General features: G+C 40.2%; 1 protein-coding gene across 1 annotated transcript; it reads right to left on the bottom strand.

Moving 5' to 3' along the window:
* Positions 1–1,650: 1,650 nt before the first annotated feature.
* LOC139479252 (uncharacterized) lies at positions 1,651–19,016 on the bottom strand. Its single transcript, XM_071262113.1, has 13 exons — positions 18,851–19,016; positions 16,941–17,146; positions 16,149–16,247; positions 14,123–14,221; positions 12,944–13,020; positions 12,377–12,517; positions 11,025–11,226; positions 10,302–10,496; positions 9,791–10,086; positions 6,859–8,021; positions 5,989–6,146; positions 3,621–3,745; positions 1,651–3,339 (listed from the first exon to the last, which is right to left on the bottom strand). Exons 2-13 carry the CDS (start codon positions 17,049–17,051, stop codon positions 3,261–3,263), a joined length of 2,745 nt encoding a protein of 914 aa, XP_071118214.1. The 5' UTR covers positions 17,052–17,146; positions 18,851–19,016; the 3' UTR covers positions 1,651–3,260.
* Between the last annotated feature and the right edge of the window lie 1,336 nt (positions 19,017–20,352).

The following is a 20,352-nucleotide window of genomic DNA, read 5'->3' as shown; positions in this document are numbered from 1 at the left end:
ATTTCAAAAATGAGGTGTAGGTTCAGCAATTATCGTAACATATTATGCACTTTTTACAGAATAAATGTGTTTCAAAATGACTAGTTAGCTGCAAAATTTATATAACTCCTACCTGTTAAAATGACCGTCAACCCACTGAGGTACACAGCATGATCGACAGGAATGGGTTGTTATAAACAGACAACGAGTTGGTAATCGTGATATCAAATACAGTTGATTTTAGATCTTGTCAGATGGGTTTGAACGTTCCTTTGTGTTATGCGCTTACAACTATATTTCTTATGTTAACTGAAGCAATACAAATCTCAGCATGAGGTATAAATGGTATGTGATAGACGTGGGGTGGTTATCTCAGCCAAGACTATTAGCATGCTGTTTGCCAACTCCTAACGTCAGGTTATAGGTTATACATTTATGGTTGTGTGAATAAGTAGAGAAACTCGAGCTTACTCACAGCGTACAGGCCGCAACAGTGAGATTCCGGGCTAGAACTGACCCCTGTAACCTGTTGTTCTTATGAGGCGAGTTCGTCGATCAGGTGGTTTGACTCGGTGGATTGACTGATTGTGTGTCATTGTCACCCGACGGTGTGGACCGCTGCTTCCAATATCAACACAACACGCAAAATGTACTTACCGTATTCGACGTAATAAGCGTCCCGCTCTAATAAGCGCCGACGGCGATATTTGCTAATATCTTGCATGGCTAGTGAACAATCCCAATTAGCACCCCTTCCGATTGATTAATGTACACAAGACTAATGATTGATTAATGTAATTTACGATCTTTCAACTCTGTTTTTTTTTTCACCAAAACTTTATTCTAATATGAGCCCCCTATTTCTAATTTTGAGAGCGCCCTGGGCGCTTATTAGGTCGAATACGGTACTTGGTAAGTCCACCCCGCACACATCTTTAATTATCTTCAGGTTAATTACACATGAATTAGTTTCGAACACTCATCTTTTGTTACTTGCGGGTATATCACAAAATGGTTACTTATAATACGTACAGGGATTTCTTTGGGGCAGTCAGTTGGATAAAAAGTAGAAGATGTAAATCTAACATGCCAGCAGATAACACATTGCCCAAAATTATAGTAGAACACTGTGGGACACTGTCCGACGACGTGTTGCTGTTTATCGCAATATATAGGGATTACAGGGTGTCACATCATTTTTTCGAAAAAAGGAAAATGCTGGAACTCTGACAGGAAAGAATGACGCAAAAACCAACACAGTAACCCTCTTTATTATCCATACTCAATAATCAGCTGTCGAAGAGGTAGTGTATGATATAGAGAGAAATGTTCCGAGAAGTTAACAGGATACATATGACAGTGTGGCGTGTGAGTGAGTGAGTGAGTATGGTTTTACACATTGATCTAACTGGTCATAATCTTAAATCAGTTCGAACATGATGTTTTAAAGGTCGTCGCGATGATCGATTTGACCATCGCTGAGAAGAAATGACGAGGTTCACGTATTCGTTTTTCTGCGTTTACGAATGTGGTATAAAAGTGAGTATCGATGGCGAAATGGATGGTTACGATCGCTTTTCGAAAGAATTCGCGACCTTTCGCAAATATCGATTTGAAAATGAATAAAATTCGAATGAAAAGCTCTCAAAATTCTGATCTGTAGTTCCTTCCACATTATCCAAAATTAATCCGCGGGGTGTAAAACACCATATTGCAGTCGATAGTTTTGCTGATCATCCATCACACGAATGTGAAATTGTTCAATATATCCCACAATTAATGACTATATAAAATATAAATACTTTTTGTCTCCAGACATGGCAATGTTTGATCTATTTATCACACATGACATTCCTTAAATTACAAAATAAATATATTTATTGGGTTGTAATATGTTTACATATATAATAAATGATGTAAGAAAAGATCTAGGTTCATTTACAAACACATTATCGTTTAACATATATCTTCTTATCAGCGTCGGCATATGTAATTTACGTTGCTTAAAGAAATATTCCAGCAAGATCACTGCGGGGGATACCGGAAAAGGGCTTCACACATTGTATCCATTTGGGAAATCGAACTCGCGTTTTCTTCATGATGAGCAAACGCTTTAACCACTAGGCTACCCCACCGCCCCGCATATGTAGAGAGCAAGTGACAATAAATGAGGCAATACCCCCCAAAATTGCTATAAGTTTGTTTGTGTGTTTGTTTAACGCCGCACTCAGCAATATTCCAGCTATATGACGGCGGTGTGTAAATAATCGAGTCTGGACCAGACAATCCAGTGATTGACATCATGGGCATCGATCCACGCAATTGGGATACGATGACATGCATCAACCAAGTAATCGAGCCGGCCACCCGATCCCGTTAGTCGCATCTTACGACAAGCATATTCGCATTTTACGGCAAGCACGGGTTGCTGAAGACCTATTCTACCCCGATCTTCACGGGTCACTTGGTGAATGGAATTTGGGGCATTATAAATGGACTTTTTATTGTAATCATCATCAGTATTACTATTATGTAGAATATGTTGTATTTTCTAAGAAAACTCTTATGCATAAATGCGAGGTAAATAAATATCTTCAATCATTGTCCCAGTTAACCGTATCTCAGTATTAATATGCAGATTGCAGATGGTTGAGTGAAGTATCTTCAATCATTGTCCCAATTAACCGCATCTCAGTATTAATATGCAGATTGCAGTTGGTTGTGTGAAGTGTCTTCATTCATTCTCCCAGTTAAACTAGTCTCAGTATTAATATGCAGATTGCAGTTGGTTGCGTGAAGTAACTTCCTTCATTGTCACAGTTAACCGTATATCAGTTTTGATATGCAGATTGCAGTTGGTTGCGTGAAATATCTTCCTTCATTGTCACAGTTAAACTAGTCTCAGTATTAATGTGCAGATTGCAGTTGGTTGCGTGAAGTAACTTCCTTCATTGTCACAGTTAACCGTATATCAGTATTGATATGCAGATTGCAGTTGGTTGCGTGAAATATCTTCATTCATTGTCACAGTTAACCGCATCTCAGTATTAATATGCAGATTGCAGTTGGTTGCGTGAAGTATCTTCATTCATTGTCCCAATTAACCATATCTCAGTATTAATATGCAGATTGCAGTTGGTTGCGTGAAGTAACTTCAATCATTGTCCCAGTTAACCATATCTCAGTATTAATATGCAGATTGCAGTTGGTTTCGTAAAGATTGCGGCTTCAGTACTTGTGATGCTCAATGCGATTCAGAGTTCAAAGTGATTCCTACAATGTTAGGCTTCTCGAAAGCGACGGGCAATGGAGTGAACCTTTCGAACAAAGCCTTGATCTCCAGAGGGACACGTGTCTAGCCTGAAATATATAATGTTTTTTTATAACATGTATAATTGATGATCGGTCTATAGGTCAATATGAAATTCTCGTATACGATAAAAGACACAAAACCATTTCCATAATCATTAATAAAAGCGAAAAATATCTTGCACAAATATCTGCTAAAGACAGCTATTATCTTTTGGATATTGGTATTTGTCACCTACAAATAAACGATGGAAAGAAATCAAATGTGACAGATCCTTTTAAATTGCACCACCTCCGCTGAAGTAAATACAGACAAGAAATTCCACAATTACCATCGATTGATACGGTTCACGACCCACTGTTTGGTATCATTCTGTTGGAAGTCTTCGAGGGCTAAAAGCAGCATATGTAGGAATGCAGCATTGTCTCCTCGCTTCTCACGACACTTGTCCAGCATCTGAAAACATAATCGATAAAGTAGCAGAATGTTAACTATATTCCTTATTCTACACCTATTGGTTTTCACTGAGGGATTCTTCTACCCAGTGTATTCAAGTATGAATAGGATAATTCAACATTTTAACATGTGATGCAATTTATTTTCTAGCGTATGAGTTAGAGGCCGCGTTAGTACCCTCGGGGTTTAAAGGGACCACTACGTCCTGTGAATCCCCAGGGGACAGATGAGTGAGTTAATATACAACCTACAACTTCATGGTTAACAACTTATTACTTATGGCCACAAACGATTATCTGACGTTAACGATACGCCCATACACAACTACATTGTAGTATCATAACCTTACGCAAACGGGGTATGTTCAACGTGATGAGCCTATACGCAACTGTATTGCATCATAACCTTCCACAAACATGGTATATTGAATGTAACGAGCCTATACGCAACTGCATTGTATTATTATAACCTTCCACAAACGTGGTATATTCAATGTAACGAGCCTATACGCAACTGCATTGTATTATTATAACCTTCCACAAACATGGTATATTGAATGTAACGAGCCTATACGCAACTGCATTGTATTATTATAACCTTCCACAAACGTGGTATATTCAATGTAACGAGCCTATACGCAACTACATTGTATAATTATAACCTACCACAACATGGTATATTGAATGTAACGAGCCTATACGCAACTGCATTGTATTATTATAACCTTCCACAAACGTGGTATATTCAATGTAACGAGCCTATACGCAACTACATTGTATAATTATAACCTACCACACCATGGTATATTGAATGTAACGAGCCTATAAGTACTACATTGTATAATTATAACCTACCACAACATGGTATATTGAATGTAACGAGCCTATACGCAACTGCATTGTATTATTATAACCTACCACACCATGGTATATTGTATGTAACGAGCCTATAAGTACTACATTGTATTATTATAACCTACCACACCATGGTATATTGAATGTAACGAGCCTATAAGTACTACATTGTATAATTATAACCTACCACAACATGGTATATTGAATGTAACGAGCCTATACGCAACTGCATTGTATTATTATAACCTACCACACCATGGTATATTGTATGTAACGAGCCTATAAGTACTACATTGTATAATTATAACCTACCACACCATGGTATATTGAATGTAACGAGCCTATACGCAACCGCATTGTATTATTATAACCTTCCACAAACGTGGTATATTCAATGTAACGAGCCTATACGCAAATACATTGTATAATTATAACCTACCACAACATGGTATTTTCAATGTAACGATCCTATACGCAACTGCATTGTATAATTATAACCTACCACACCATGGTATATTGAATGTAACGAGCCTATACGTAATTACATTGTATAATTATAACCTACCACAAATATGGTATATTCAATGTAACGAGCCCATACGCAACTGCATTGTATTATTATAACCTACCACAAATATGGTATATTCCACGTAACGAGCCTATACGCAACTATATTGTATTATTATAACCTACCACAACATGGTATATTCCATGTAACGAGCCTAAACGTAACTACATTGTATAATTTTAACCTACCACACCATGGTATACTGAATGTAACGAGCCTATATTTAAGTACATTGTATAATTTTAACCTACCACAACATGGTATATTAAAAGTAAAGAGCCTATACGTAACTACATTGAATAATTATAACCTACTACAACATGGTATATTCAATGTAACGAGCCTATAAGTACTACATTGTATAATTATAACCTACCACAACATGGTATTTTCAATGTACGAGCCTATACGCAACTGCATTGTATTATCCTAACCTTCCACAAACATGGTATATTCAATGTAACAAGCCTATACGCAACTGCATTGTCCTATTATAACCTACCACAACATGGTATTTTCAATGTAACGAGCCTATACGCAACTGCATTGTATTATCCTAACCTTCCACAATCATGATATATTCAATGTAACAAGTCTATACGCAACTATATTGTAGTATTATAACCTTCACCAAACATGGTATGTTTAATGTAACGCGCCTTTACACAACTGCGCTGTATTGCAATAACTTACCACACACATGGTATATTCAATTTGACGAGCCAATACACAACTGCGTTGTATTGCAATAACTTACCACGAACATGGTATATTCAATATGACGAGCCTATACACATCTGCATTATATTGCAATAACTTACCACAAACATGGTATATTCAATGTCTGTGGTGGCTGTGTCTTTCCTTATTTTCTGGATCTCACGATCATGTAATCCAAGTTGAACAAACAGCAACAAATCCGGTGACATGACCTTTACTAAGCTGGCAAGGAAACTGTTGGATACAGGAGCGCTGATACCTGTAATAAAAGGGTTTGTGAATTGGTGGTCAGTGGAATCTGCAGTATTCCAGAAATATCACGGTGGGTGCCCCAGAAATGGGCTCCACATATTGTACCCATGTCTGGAATGGAACCCGGGTCTTCTTCACGATGGGCGAATGCTTTATCCACTAGGTTATCCCACCGACCCTTAAAGATGAACACATTTTACAGTACACTATGGTATACCCCTACTCAAAAGAAAGCTGTGTACAGCTACAAATGTTTTAAGCTCTTATCACAAGTAAACGTAAATGTGATGATATAGATTTTTTGATAGCTGCAAACTACTAATAGGTGTGAAGTATTAAAATATATGGTTTCACAGGTCTGTCAGTTTGTTAACTGAAATTGAAGACACCACGGGGAAGTTTTGTGCCGTAATTAATGAAATAATATATAGGTAAAAAGGAAAGTCTCCCCTCGAATTGTCTTTTCGGTATATACATTAAATCACTAATGGACAATGAAAACAAATATTCCATTTACCAGCACTTCAAGTTCATGATGTCGATCTTCAGTAGAATCAAACACCACCACACGTTTTCGTTTTTGATGAAGAGGCGACTAACGGGTACTTCTAACTTCAAATTGATACTTTTAACGAAACAAAGTACACCGTCTTCAATCTAAACCTAAACGTCTCCCTGAAGATAATTGGGTGACTCTAATCCATTTTTTCGACAATTACCTTCCTCTATGGGCAGCGACTCAGGGTCCTCAGATGCGGGAGCTGTGCTGAGCATATGCTGAGCTAGGGACGACGTCCTCGACTCAGTGATGCGCCCATGTACACCTTCACTCCCACTATAGCCTTCATTAACACTTTGTACGTCTCCGTCCTCACTGGCTGCAGCACCACCAAGGGTAACACCAACCCCAGCAGGCAGACTCACTCCTGAGGCGTTCGATAAACGTCTGCCATTTGCATTGGACTGGAAACTAGATCGCCTCGAGTCCGTAGGTCTTCTTGACTGATCCCTATCATACACTACATGGTGGTCAAACCTTCCCGTTCTCTGTGCGTAACGGGTATTGGAATTGACTTTGTTTTGCCTGATGGGGGCTGTGCCTTCATTACTTGACAGTCCTGGCATTGCATCTGGAACATCCAAACCAGAATGCAAACCCATGCGTTGTTGGTTTAGAGGTTGATGAGGCTTACCATCATGAGGAAGTAGGTCATCAGTGGTTTCATATATTTCAAATGGTCTTTCCATGTTATCATCCATTACCGTCGTTCCATTCTCACCTGGGTATGACTTAATTCTTCTTGGTATTCTGGACCTAACATTTCCTTTGTCAGGAACTCGAGGTCGATTTGTTCCAGAAACTTTACGTGTAGTATTCTCATTGTCCTCTCGAGCTGCTTGTGAAGATTCTTCCAGTTGTTCTCCTAACAGAAGAGGCAGCTGTGTAACAACGCTCACTCCATGGTGCCCCACCATGTGAACCGCAATACTTCCATTTGGGGCATCGCTTACATTTTGGATTTCCACAAGAAGGCTCTGGTGACTCATTTGCCCAGGCAGGAGTTCGAGATGAAGATCACTGAGTCTGTATAAACACTTCAAATTTCCCTGGAGCTCTAGGCGATATTTTTGGTTCATTTTAGAGGGAAAGTCTCCACTGACTCTTAGTCGTGTGTACGATTCCTTCTTCCACTCATCAAGACGGAGATATATCTGATCTGGTTTCAGGCACTCTACCACAATGTCAAATTGGTTAAAACCAAGGACTTTCCCAACAACCAGAAATTTCACATGGCAGTCTTTTCTCTTCGAATATATGTTTGCAGTCTGTGTTCGGATGTCTTCTCTGTTTGCACCTTTCTCAACTTCAACTGGTGCGTTACTGTAGATTAAAATATATTACGTATACACATGATGGAAGAGTGACAAATCTCGTCTCTAAAACTGAAAGTAGTTTAAGGCACCAAGTTTGTGAAGCTCTATACAATGGAACGTAATCCTTGCACATGTACCTCTACACACAATATTCTTTTTTTAGAATAACCTTAATACTTAATCCGTTGTTCTAAAAGCTACACAACAATCGCCATTCGTTACACACCTACGTTGTACTCCAACTACCATACCGCCCCGTGAAGATCCGGGTTAGAATTGGTCTTCAGCACTATATGCTTATCCCAATTACGTAGATAGATGCTCATGATGTCAATCATTGGCTTCTCTGGTTCAGACTCGATTATTTACAAACCACCGCCATATCGCTGAAATGTTGCTGAGTGTGCCGTTAAACAAAAAACAAACAAACTTGTTTGGTATAATCGCCTCATGATAAAACCAAAGAGAATAATAAGGGCGGATGTAGCTTGGTGGATTAAAGCGCTCGCTGGTGATGTTAAAGACGAGATTCTATTCCACACACATGTACCATTGACAACAGATACGGTAGTAAATATGTGTCAAGTGCAATGCAGAATGTTGAAAGAATTTAAAGAAGAGTGGAGGACAGCCGTGGAATTACCGAACAGCAAACGTGGGACAGGTGGCAATAAATTAAGAACTTTCTGCACTTTTAAGGATAATTAGTCTTGAAGCATATGTACACAAAAGCCCCCCTCTCCCCCCCCCCCCCCCTAGAACTCTAAGAAGCGCCCTGTCAAGGTTTAGACATGGTGTATCACCGCTAAGAGTTGAGACCGGACGCTATACCAATACACCTCTTGCAGAGAGAACCTCCCCGTTTTGTACGGATGAAATAGATGATGAAAGGCATGTTATATTATATTGTTCACACTATGGAGGTCTTAGATTTTACCATTTCTTCCAAACGTCGTTACGCATGTTCTGATTTTGGAAGTTTTAGTGATTAACGTAGTTATACTATCCAGCCCAGAATTGTTTTTACAACTGCCAAGATCTGCAAGAATATTTTAACAACCAGATCGGATGCTCTACACCATGTTGTACTATAAATTATTCTCTTTTGTGAATAGTCGGGTACAGTCATTTTTTATCATGTGTAATATATGTGAAACTGTATACATGTTTTTACAATGTTCTATAGTCTCTCATTACTCTGTAGGGAGTGGCTCGTTACTTCATATGGTTTTTAACAAAGATATTTGAAAAAGTTTTTCCCAATGTATTATATATGTAACGAGGTGAGACTCAAATAAATTATCTGTCTGTCTGTCTGTCTGTCTGTCCCATGTGTGAAGGCCATGCTTTCCCAATGTATTATATATGTAACGAGGTGAGACTCAAATAAATTAATGTGTGAAGGCCATGCTTTCCCAATGTATTATATATGTAACGTGGTGAGACTCAAATAAATTATCTGTCTGTCTGTCTGTCTGTCTGTCTGTCTGTCTGTCTGTCTGTCCCATGTGTGAAGGCCATGCTTTCCCAATGTATTATATATGTAACGAGGTGAGACTCAAATAAATTAATGTGTGAAGGACATGCTTTCCCAATGTATTATATATGTAACGAGGTGAGACTCAAATAAATTATCTGTCTGTCTGTCCCATGTGTGAAGGCAGTTCCACGCAGTGATATCATGTTTTCTGCAGAAGCAGCGGCAACAAACATCGCAGGAGAATACTTTCTGTACACTCATTCATTCATTTATTGAAAGAATAAAAGTTCACGTACATGCCCATGTTGTTTGTCTTGAATCTGACTCTGCCTTCATCAGGTTCCACCTTTGCCTCCATTACCTCCCATCTCTCAGCCTCCTCCGCTTCTTGTTCTTCTTCCCCTTCAGATGAGATCGCCGACCCTGGCCTGGACAGGACCACCACCTCCCCGTCGCCCGTGTACCCGCTCGGGATGGGGAGAGTCATCTCGATATCCTCTGAGGCTCTGGAACAAGAGCTATGTTCCATGTTGTAGAAATGGGAAAGGGATATGATGGTGTCTTCTTTCTCCATTTCTGGAACCTCTTCAATCTGTAAACATGATTAGGAAGCAATGTTATGATTGCCCAATAGCTGTGGGGATGAATAGAAATTAGGGTAGATGTTGTTGTGATGCAACAATATAAAGTGTCTGGAAGCACATCTAAGATTAATAGATTGGCTTTGAATTGTAGTTCGCCTGTCATTTAACCATAATGTTAAACCATTGTCACTGCAAGGAGGTGATAAGATACATAACATCTTACTGTCAGCAACACATTGCCCGGTCGCTTGAATGCATGAGGAGGAACACTGAGCTTCACGCCACTGTTGGTCCTGGACTTCACTTGACCACCGTCCTGTGGTATCGACATTACCTCTGACTTTGGTCGAGAACACAAACCAATTGACCCAGATTTGTTCAGATGGACAAGAACTTGGCATACCCAGACTTCATTGTCCTGTACATAGAAGACATAATAACAAAATCGGTTGGAACAAAATACTGAACCCTCCGAAAGTATGCTCTAGGAAAATTGTTTGTGCCAAAATCTTGAACAGGGTATCATCTAATGGGTGTAGCTTTCAATCAAATGTAGACACATGCATGTGTCATTTTCGGAAGAAACAGACAAAAATGAGGCAAACAATGCTATGAACACTCAGCGAAAGGTCTATCCATTAAGGGTTGGTTGGTTGGTTGGTTAGTTGGTCTCAGCAATATCCCAGCTATATGACGGCGGTCCGTAAATAATCTAGTCTGGACCAGACAATCCAGAGATTAATATCATGAGCATCGATCCACGCAATTGGGATCACTGACATGCATCAACCAAGTCAGCGAGCCTGACCACCCGATCCCGTTAGTCGCCTTTTACGACAAGCATAGTCCCCTTTTACAGCAAGCATGGGTTGCTGAAGACCTATTCTACCCCGGAATCTTCACGGGTCATCAATTAAGGGAGTACGTCTTTAATTGAATACGTTACCGTTATAAAGAATTTATCCATTCCTGGCTTGACGTCCTTGACATGGCCACCCACTCCTTCTATCTTCAGGATGAGTTCATTGGTAGAAGGGGGAAGGTCGGCAACCAACAGATTAACTGTCACCACACTGGACGAGTTGACCTGCGACATCTTGTACTCAATTACATCCCGCCAGAAGTGTTCCCCTTTTGCAAGTTTGTGCCTGAAGTAACCAGTATGAGAGCTTGTTATCAAGAGTGTTTTGTTTGTATGTTCTGTAACGCCACACTCAGCAATATTCCAGTTATATGACGGCGGTCTGTAATTAATCCAGTCTGGACCAGACATTTGCATCATGAACATCGATCTACGCAATTGGGATACGATGACATGCATCAACCACCCAGTCGCCTCTCACGTCAAGCATAGTCGCCTTTTACTGAACGTATTGGTTCCTGAAGACCTATTCTAACCCGGATTTTCACGGGTGTTATCAAGAGTGAGTGAGTATGGGTTCAATACGATCCAGGTTGGCAGCTTTATATGAGTGACAAACAAAGCATCCCCTTCACGACTAAAAGCATGGTTCTGACTGACCAAGCATCACAATCGGAGAAGTTTGTTTATTTGACCAGCGGACCAAAGACCAAGACGCCAGAGAAAGCAGAAAGAAAGAGAGTCCCAGTCCCAAGAGCACTTAAAAAGGAGTATTTACATGGAAGATGTACGTAAGAGTTTTGTGGTATATCGTTCATTTCCGAATTGTTAGCGAGTGAGTGAGTTGGGTTTAACGTGGCTTTGAACATTATTCCAGTTATATCTTAATGTGGGAAAAGCACAATGCAGGTCTCAGACGTGATGCAGGTCTCAGACGTTTAGCACTTTTGTGAAACCCTCGAACACGGGTATGGCGCTGACAAACCTAGACAAAATCGGGGTGTACCGATTAAGAATACAGTGAATAAGTGAGTGAGTTAATATTTAACGTCACAGAGGGCAATCTTCCAGCCATATCGTGACGCGATTAAGAATAAAGAATGATAATGGTTTTCGTAAAGAATAACAATGTTTTATGCTTATGAAATATTCTCCAAGGTCAAGTCACAAAGTTAAGAATCGATTGCGTAAATGTGAACATAAGCTGACTGAGGAATGCTTATGTTCACATTTACGCAATCGATACTACACTTCGTGATTTTGCCTTGGAAAATATTTATTCAAATTTATCAGCACAATTATACATATATCAAATCTGGGAACTCAGAGGCTTTGTACATTGTGACAGGTAAGGAATATCCAGATATAAGATATTTCACTGTAGAAATACACATTACAGCTATAGGAGGCAGAGTGGCAATGTGAATACCACAAACCTGAGGGAGCTCTTCGATGGCGACCGTCTTCTGCAGGTCATGTAGGATGGTTCAGGGCCGAACTGGTTCCCAGTGAACACCAACACGTCCAGGGCATACACGTCGTGGGTTGTGTCCTTAATCAGGATGATTGTTTCTGGTCTGCATAGTATAGTATAGTATAGTATAGTTTAGTCTGTATAGTATAGTATAGTATAGTATAGTATAGGAGCGACTTTTCGGTCTAGGTTCTAACGCCGTTATCAAGCCAGTGATGTACAGAGTATGGTTGACAAGTATCTATACAGGTAGGAGGCAGTGTTTATACAATAGAGAGGATTAAGAAGTAGTTTGAGAAACATGAGGTCGACAGCATGGGATCACATACTATAATCACAAGTTCACACTTACCTCCAATTCTGCTTCGGAATCCTCGCTAGGTGTGTCGTATCCATTAACCCTACCTGCTTCATGTTTTGTTTATTTACATGTCGTGTTGTCTCGTACACATACACTGTTAAGTGAAACAAAAGTGCACTCACACACACACACACAAACACACACACACACACACACACACACATTTACCTCTTGCTCGGCGGGTTCTGAGACAGTATTTGTGTCATCTTCTCGCTTTTGCTCATCGACATGGCAGTGTGACTTTCCTGAAATTAATACTAAAACATTCGGGATCACGGAGGCATGATGTTACACATTTGTTCGTACAGGGCCTTCTACATAGCAATAATAAATAAACTGTACTATTTGTATATACCGTAAATCATTGAAAAAAAACTGTCATTAATATTATCTTTTCATTTAAAATTGTGAAGCATTGACAACAGACATAAACATCTTAAGCAAACGTCTCCTTCAAAAAATAAATAAACGCCTGTCTCAAAAATATGCGCCTTTTCATGGATTTACAGTAGTCGTTTGCCTCGACACTTTTCGATTTCCGCGATACAGGTAGAAAATGCTGATTGGTACAGGCGTGTCACTTGTTTGTTAACGGGGTGGCCTGGTGTTTATCGTTATGCCGAAGACCAGGTTTCGATTCTGCATATAAAAATGAAAACCTCCTCAGAGATATGAATATATAGTTCTTGTAAAGCGGCGTAATACAATAATCACTCACTTTGTTTTATCCATATCAAATTTTTAAAATATAATTACATGTAATATTAGAACACTGTGAAGACTTATCATTAATATTTGTGATTTGCTAGTTTTTCGGTTATAATATTATATATGCATCAACGATCTTTCAGTGGTGTGCTTATGTACTGGGGGAACAGGAGGCCAGTCGTCTCAGGCGCCGCAATTCGCTGTGCAGAGTTGTTTCCCTTGGGCACGCCAGAAACCTATGATCGGCCTGATTATGTTTTTAGAGTTGTTAACAACATTATCGTGCCCGTGGGTTTCACCAAAGTGATAACGTCGGAGATATGCATCACTTATGTCTTTCCTCCCACATTAACCTGGGTGAGTGAGTATGGTTTTACGCCGCTTTTAGCAATATTCCAGCAATATCACGGCGGGGAACACCAGAAATGGGGTTCACACATTTTACTCATGTCGGGAATCGAACCCGGGTCTTCGGCGTGACGAGCTAACGCTTTAACCCCTAGGCTACCCGACCGCCCACATTAACCTGAAAAGCCGTGATATAACTGTAATACTTTTCAAAACGGCGTTAAACCGAAACAAATCACTCACTCACTCACTGACTCACTCACTCACTCATTCACTCATTCATGTACTCACATAGTCCTTAATGTGTGGATCTGCACCATGGAACATTAGCCAATCAGCGGCCTGCAGTTGGTTGTTCGCCGCTGCCTCGTGGAGGGGTGTACGGCCAAACTAGAACAGGTTGACATATGTTAACGGCGTTTGGGCAAGATATTTTCATATGGCCTCTGGATTTTGCATATCATACCTTTTCAAAACTAACCAAACGTGAAAAGCGTTTTCTCAACAACTCACGGCGTCGGTGGTGTTAGTAGCATATATAGACGGGTACCCACGGCGTCGGTGATGTTAGTAGCATATATGGACGGGTACCTACGGCGTCGGTGGTGTTAGTAGCATATATAGACGGGTACCCACGGCGTTGGTCGTGTTAGTAGCATATATGGACGGGTACCTACGGCGTCGGTGGTGTTAGTAGCATATATAGACGGGTACCCACGGCGTCAGTGGTGTTAGTAGCATATATGGACGAAGTCGGGGCTGTTAGTGACATATATATGGATGACGTCGGTGGTTTTAGTGACATACGAGGGGCGTTCAAAAAGTTTTGCAACTTCAATACAAGACCAAGTCGCAAAATATCTCTTGCTCTTTTATTTTTCAATATAATATCCATTCACATCAATACACTTATTCCATTTGTCCTTCAAGCTTTTAATACCACTTTTATAGAAATCCGCAGATTGGCCCCCTAACTACCCCTCTGTGGCAGCCTTTATGTCCTCGTCATCCTGGAAGTATCTTCCACGTAGGGCAGATTTCATTTGCCGGAACAGGAAATAGTCACTGGGAGCTAAGTCTGGGATAAACAGTTAAATCACCCACCCTACAGCCCAGAATTAGCCCAAACTTTCGAACTATTTTATTCCGCGATACAGCTGGTTGCTGAATAGCTGTCAGTGTAAACCAAATGAAATTGAGTACAGGATAGGTGAATGGAGATTAAAATTGAAAAATGAAAGTTTAGTACAAAAGATATTCTGCGACTTGGGTCTCATATTGAAGTTGCAAAACTAATTGAACGGACGGCTACTCGCGGCGTCGGTGGTGCTAGTAACGTATATGGACAGTTATTCACGGCGTCGGTGGTGCTAGTAACATAAATGGACGGCTACTCACGGCGTCGGTGGTGCTAGTAACGTATATGGACAGTTATTCACGGCGTCGGTGATGCTAGTGACATATATGGATGGCTACTCTCGGCGTCGGTGGTGCTAGTAACGTGTATGGACAGTTATATCACGGAGTCGGTGGTGCTAGTGAGTGAGTGAGTGAGTATGGGTTTACGCCGCTTTTGGCAATATTCCAGCAATATCACGGCGGGGGACACCACAAATGGGCTTCACACATTGTACCCATGTCGGGAATCGAACCCGGGTCTTCGGCGTGACGAGCGAACGCTTTAACCACTAGGCTACCCGACCGCCCCGGTGGTGCTAGTGACATATATGGACGGCTAGTCGCTGCGTTGGTGGTGCTAGTAACGTATATGGACAGTTATTCACGGAGTCGGTGGCGCTAGTGACACATATGGACGGCTAGTCGCTGCGTAGGTGGTGCTAGTAACGTATATGGACAGTTATTCACGGAGTTAGTGGTGCTAGTGACATATATGGACGGCTAGTCGCTGCGTCGCTGGTGCTAGTAACGTATATGGACAGTTATTCACGGAGTCGGTGATGCTAGTGACATATATGGACGGCTACTCGCGGCGTCGGTGGTGCTAGTAAAGTATATGGACAGTTATTCACGGTGTCGGTGGTGCTAGTAACATAAACGGACAGTTATTCACGGCGTCGGTGGTGCTAGTAACATAAATGGACGGCTACTCACGGCGTCGGTCGTGCTAGTAACGTATATGGACAGCTATTCACGGCGTCGGTGGTGCTAGTAACATAAATGGACGGCTACTCACGGCGTCGGTGGTGCTAGTAACGTTAATGGACAGTTATTCACGGCGTCGGTGGTGCTAATGACATGTCTGGACGGCTACTCTCGGCGTCGGTGGTGCTAGTAACATATATGGACGACTACTCACGGCGTCGGTGATATTAGTTGTGTGGTTCTCCAGGAGGAGATGCGCCAGCAGGTTGATGTTTCCCTTTTCTGCAGCCCAGTGTAGATCATTAGGAGTAATCTATGAAATACACGTAACACACGGCCAATGCTTTTCTTGCCAATATCAGTATAGCAATAGGTTACAAAGGTAAATACCAATCAATAAGAAAAATAAAATAACTGTTTTTAATATTTTATAATGTGATAATTATAATTTTGTTTTTCATTATTTGCAGTATACAGGAAACCCGGATAAATATTCTTTAAAATCATGACTGCATTGACTAAAATGATACAGTTTTCATACTTCAGACGATCGTAACTCCCATACTTTAACATAGATTTCCGACAGTCGTAGCGCTAAGATCGCTTTGTGGAACGGGTCCCTGTATTGTATATTATTAGTGTATGTCACTACATCTACGCTCAAGATTTATGAGATACAGTGAAACCTCGTAAGACCGGATATTCAGCCATACGGACAGTTACTGTTTACGTGTTCACACAGTCGATTACGTAAATTCGAAAATTTGTTGATCCGGATAAATTAACTGGGCATCATCCAAATTACATAGATTTCATACTAAATTATGTTTTTCAAGCATACCGATACGTATCAGCATATCGTTGCAATCGGATGCATTCAACAACAAATCAGTAAACAAGATAAGACTTCTTAAGTAGCTGTTCAATCAACAAAGAATACAATCTTTCAGAGCTAAATTGCGCGTTCGTCAGAGACAAAGAATAAGAGGCCAGTTGTTTTACTTACTTTGGAGTTGAATGGGTCAGTTCTTAACAGGTATGGTGTGTGGAGTTTTGGACGCACCACTCTGTACACGGGCTCGTCCTCTGACACGCTCGTTGTCCGCCTGTGGGCCATACTGCAATCTGCCTGTACTCAGTGTAGCATTTTAAGCTGAAACTTGTTTTGAAATACAAGATGCTGTCATACCGTGCTCCGCTCCTCAAGAGAACCTGCAACAGGATTACCTTAAGTTTTATGTATGTAATTATTCGCATACAGTAAACTAGGAATATAAGGAACTCAGAGGGACCACTGATATTAGTTCGATATAACCGTTGTATTTTATAATCATAATTATATACCAGCATATATATACAGCAAATGGCTAGGTCAAAAAATATGTTCGTTATATCCGTCGTTCGTTATAAGCGTGTTGGTTATAAACGTAGTTTACTGTATATGTAAACCGCATCATTAATTAAATCTGAGGGTGGTATTTTCATTAGGTGCACGAAAGAGTTTAAAGGGTTAAGTAAACGCATTCCAAACATCAACACAGTAGTGTATGCGTCCAGTGTAGAACTGGCTATAGCGTTGTTCATTGTAGGCATGTTGAATAATTCTACCTCACTGTTGCCTGATTGAAGGACTGACTCTTTTACACTGTTCAGTGTAGACCAAGGTAGACATCGTCTTTGTATAAAGTATTATTGTCGTATTAAATATCGGTACAGATTTTTTTCATTATCCAAAAAAGTGTCACTTTCTGCTGCGAACGTTTATCAGATGGGTAAAACAAAAAGGGTGTTTCATAATCGTTTACTTCTATTTTAAACTGATGAATGGATTGCACAAGACTGCTCGTATAATTCGTGAACTGAACGATGAAATCCTTGACGAAAGGTGATATATATTATGAGAAATAAATATATTTTTTATTGATTCAAACAAGACATCTTACATCCTAAATATCAATAGTACAAATGCCTGGTGGGTAATTATACTTCTATGACTATATATCACAATTCATTAATGATGATGAATGATCATACTTCCATCATTTATGATTCCATATCGCAAGATACTGCAGCTCATTTATTCATAAATAGTTTATCTTCGCCACATATGTAGTTTTCAATTCTCTTTATTTGCATTAAATACAGAAAAGGGGATTTGGTAGTATACCTTTGCTACGTTCGCCAAGAACTTAATTTAAACATCTTGGTTTTAGATGTCTGCCAATTTAATAGTTCTTGTAACCGTGCTTGCACCTTTTCACAAGTAACGAAGATGCACCTTAAGTATAATGTAAATTTTGTTGTCGATCACATAGGTTAAAAATGCAGTATAATCCAAACACTGATGTGAAACGTTTCACTGTAAATATAAAATAGATGAATATCACTTTCTATTGTGTCATTATACAGAAAGTAAAAACAGATGTATTCCTAGTACCTATTGCCTTGTACACTAAATCTAAAGTAAATGTATCAATCTTGAAGGATTGTGTTACCTGTACAATTGTTTATGCAAGTGAATATATGTTGTTATCTTTCAACGTACCCTTGTGACGGGGCCATTTACTCTGAATAAACGTGCCTGTGACCTCAGTAAGAACTAGTTGAATATTATGTACTGTCAATCTTGAAATTAATGAATTAATGCGTTTCCATATTCATTCATACCACTGCTGATCCCTAGCCAAAAATGCGACTCAATATGAATGCGACCCCCACCCCACTACATCCCCTTTGGAATGATACATAACCTTACCTAAATTCAACCTTACCTTCATCCGCTTATTAGCGCTCAGTAGAGTATTTCAACATACAACAGTCGCTGCTTTGCTGAAATTAGCGATGGTAATAAAATATACCAGAAACTGAATGTTTATTAGATTCAGCGAGCAAAATGTAATACTATATCAATCTTACCTGTCTCTAGCTTGAGTCTCGTCCGATATTGGAGTGTTATTTCCTAGATTTGTCCACATTGTGTCCATTTTGCAACAAGGGTTCATGAAATAAACTTGTCCGTCTGCTGTGTGTATTCTAGTAATAGTCAGCCATGCCGCGACAGACGTGTCATCTTGTTGTTTAAACTCTTTCTCACAACTGAATGTATACAGCCGGTGATTTGTAAGTACTCACTTCTTGTATATAGCGTCGGGTGAAATGGGGTTTAACGTCGTGCACGCTTCTTGCAATAATGAGAGGGTATGAATAGCCATATTGAAAGATAGGTACTTTGTTGACAGCCAACAAACTGGGCTGCGTCTCCACACACATGTACCACAAAGGACAGATGAAACGCATGCGCACGTCCTATACCGCAATACAATTTAGGTATAAGCTGTCATTCATATGAATAGAAATTGAGGTTATATAGATAACGCGCATAATAGCAATGAATAGTTTCGTTGCTCGAATGACTTTATGATTTGTACTGGCTGTCGTTGATGTTAGTTTACCATTGACGTTGGTATTTGACAGCTTTTAGTAAAGTCATGCAGATACGACAATGTATGTGATTTTGGGCAGGCGAAGAGAACAAATAAACATGGTTACAACCGGACATGTTTCTAACTTCTTATATAATAAGGGACACGGGGCAGACATGCGTCCCCAAGGCGTGCGTATGGTCATGGGTTCGAGTTCCGATTTGCACTGATGATGATCCTTGGTGTTTATAGGTCTTCACGCAGCAACCCATGCTTGCTGTAAAAGCCGACTACACTTGTCGTAAGAGGCGACGAACGGGATCGGGTGGTCAGGCTCGCTGACTTGGTTTGATGCATGTCATCGTATCCCAATTGTGTGGATCGATGCTCATGGCATCAATCACTGGATTGTCTGGTACAGACTCGATTACGTACATTTCGCCGTCATATAGTTGGAACATTGCTTAGTGCGGCGTTAAACAACAAACAAACAAACAAACAAACAAACAGTTATATATCACGGCGTATCAGTTTGATGTGGAGGGATAGCCCGAAGTGATGTAGGTCTCAGGTGTTGGTGCAAGCCACTTTGGTGGCAACATAACCAAGGTGAACCGAGATTCAAACCTCACGGTCATAGGTTTATGTCGGGGCCACGGTGTTTTGAAGACTGGGCCAGCCACGACTTCTAGTTATGATGGAGAGATTGAGAAGGCGTATTTCGAGATGGTGAACTTCAAAATGGAAAGATGTCAGAGAAGCCATATTTCGAACCCTGGGTGCTTATTTAGCCATCATTATAACGGTGGCAATGGGAATTATGTATATATATATACACAACACTGTACAAAACATGTTTAAATATGTAAGGATGTTCCGGATGAGTCCAACGCGACCACTGAAATCGCACATGATCTAACATCTTCCCGAGGCATAGGAGTTAACTGTCTGTAAAAGTCCAGTCTTCACCCTTGCCGAATTAGGATGGAATTTCTG

This window comes from Haliotis cracherodii, unplaced genomic scaffold (assembly GCF_022045235.1).
Source record: "Haliotis cracherodii isolate W230 unplaced genomic scaffold, xgHalCrac1.p SCAF_4, whole genome shotgun sequence".
In the NCBI taxonomy this organism is placed as follows: Eukaryota; Metazoa; Mollusca; class Gastropoda; order Lepetellida; family Haliotidae; genus Haliotis; species Haliotis cracherodii.
This window is presented reverse-complemented; position numbering and strand designations above follow the sequence as displayed.

Excerpts from the sequence above, each read along its gene's own strand:
- LOC139479252 (XM_071262113.1), bottom strand. The coding sequence starts at position 17,051 with ATGGCCCACAGGCGGACAACGAGCGTGTCAGAGGACGAGCCCGTGTAC. Across the intron at positions 16,248-16,940 it reads CTGACCCATTCAACTCCAAA|ATTACTCCTAATGATCTACA; the intron begins GTAAGTAAAACA and ends TGTATTTCATAG. Across the intron at positions 6,147-6,858 it reads GTCGCTGCCCATAGAGGAAG|GTATCAGCGCTCCTGTATCC; the intron begins GTAATTGTCGAA and ends CTTTTATTACAG.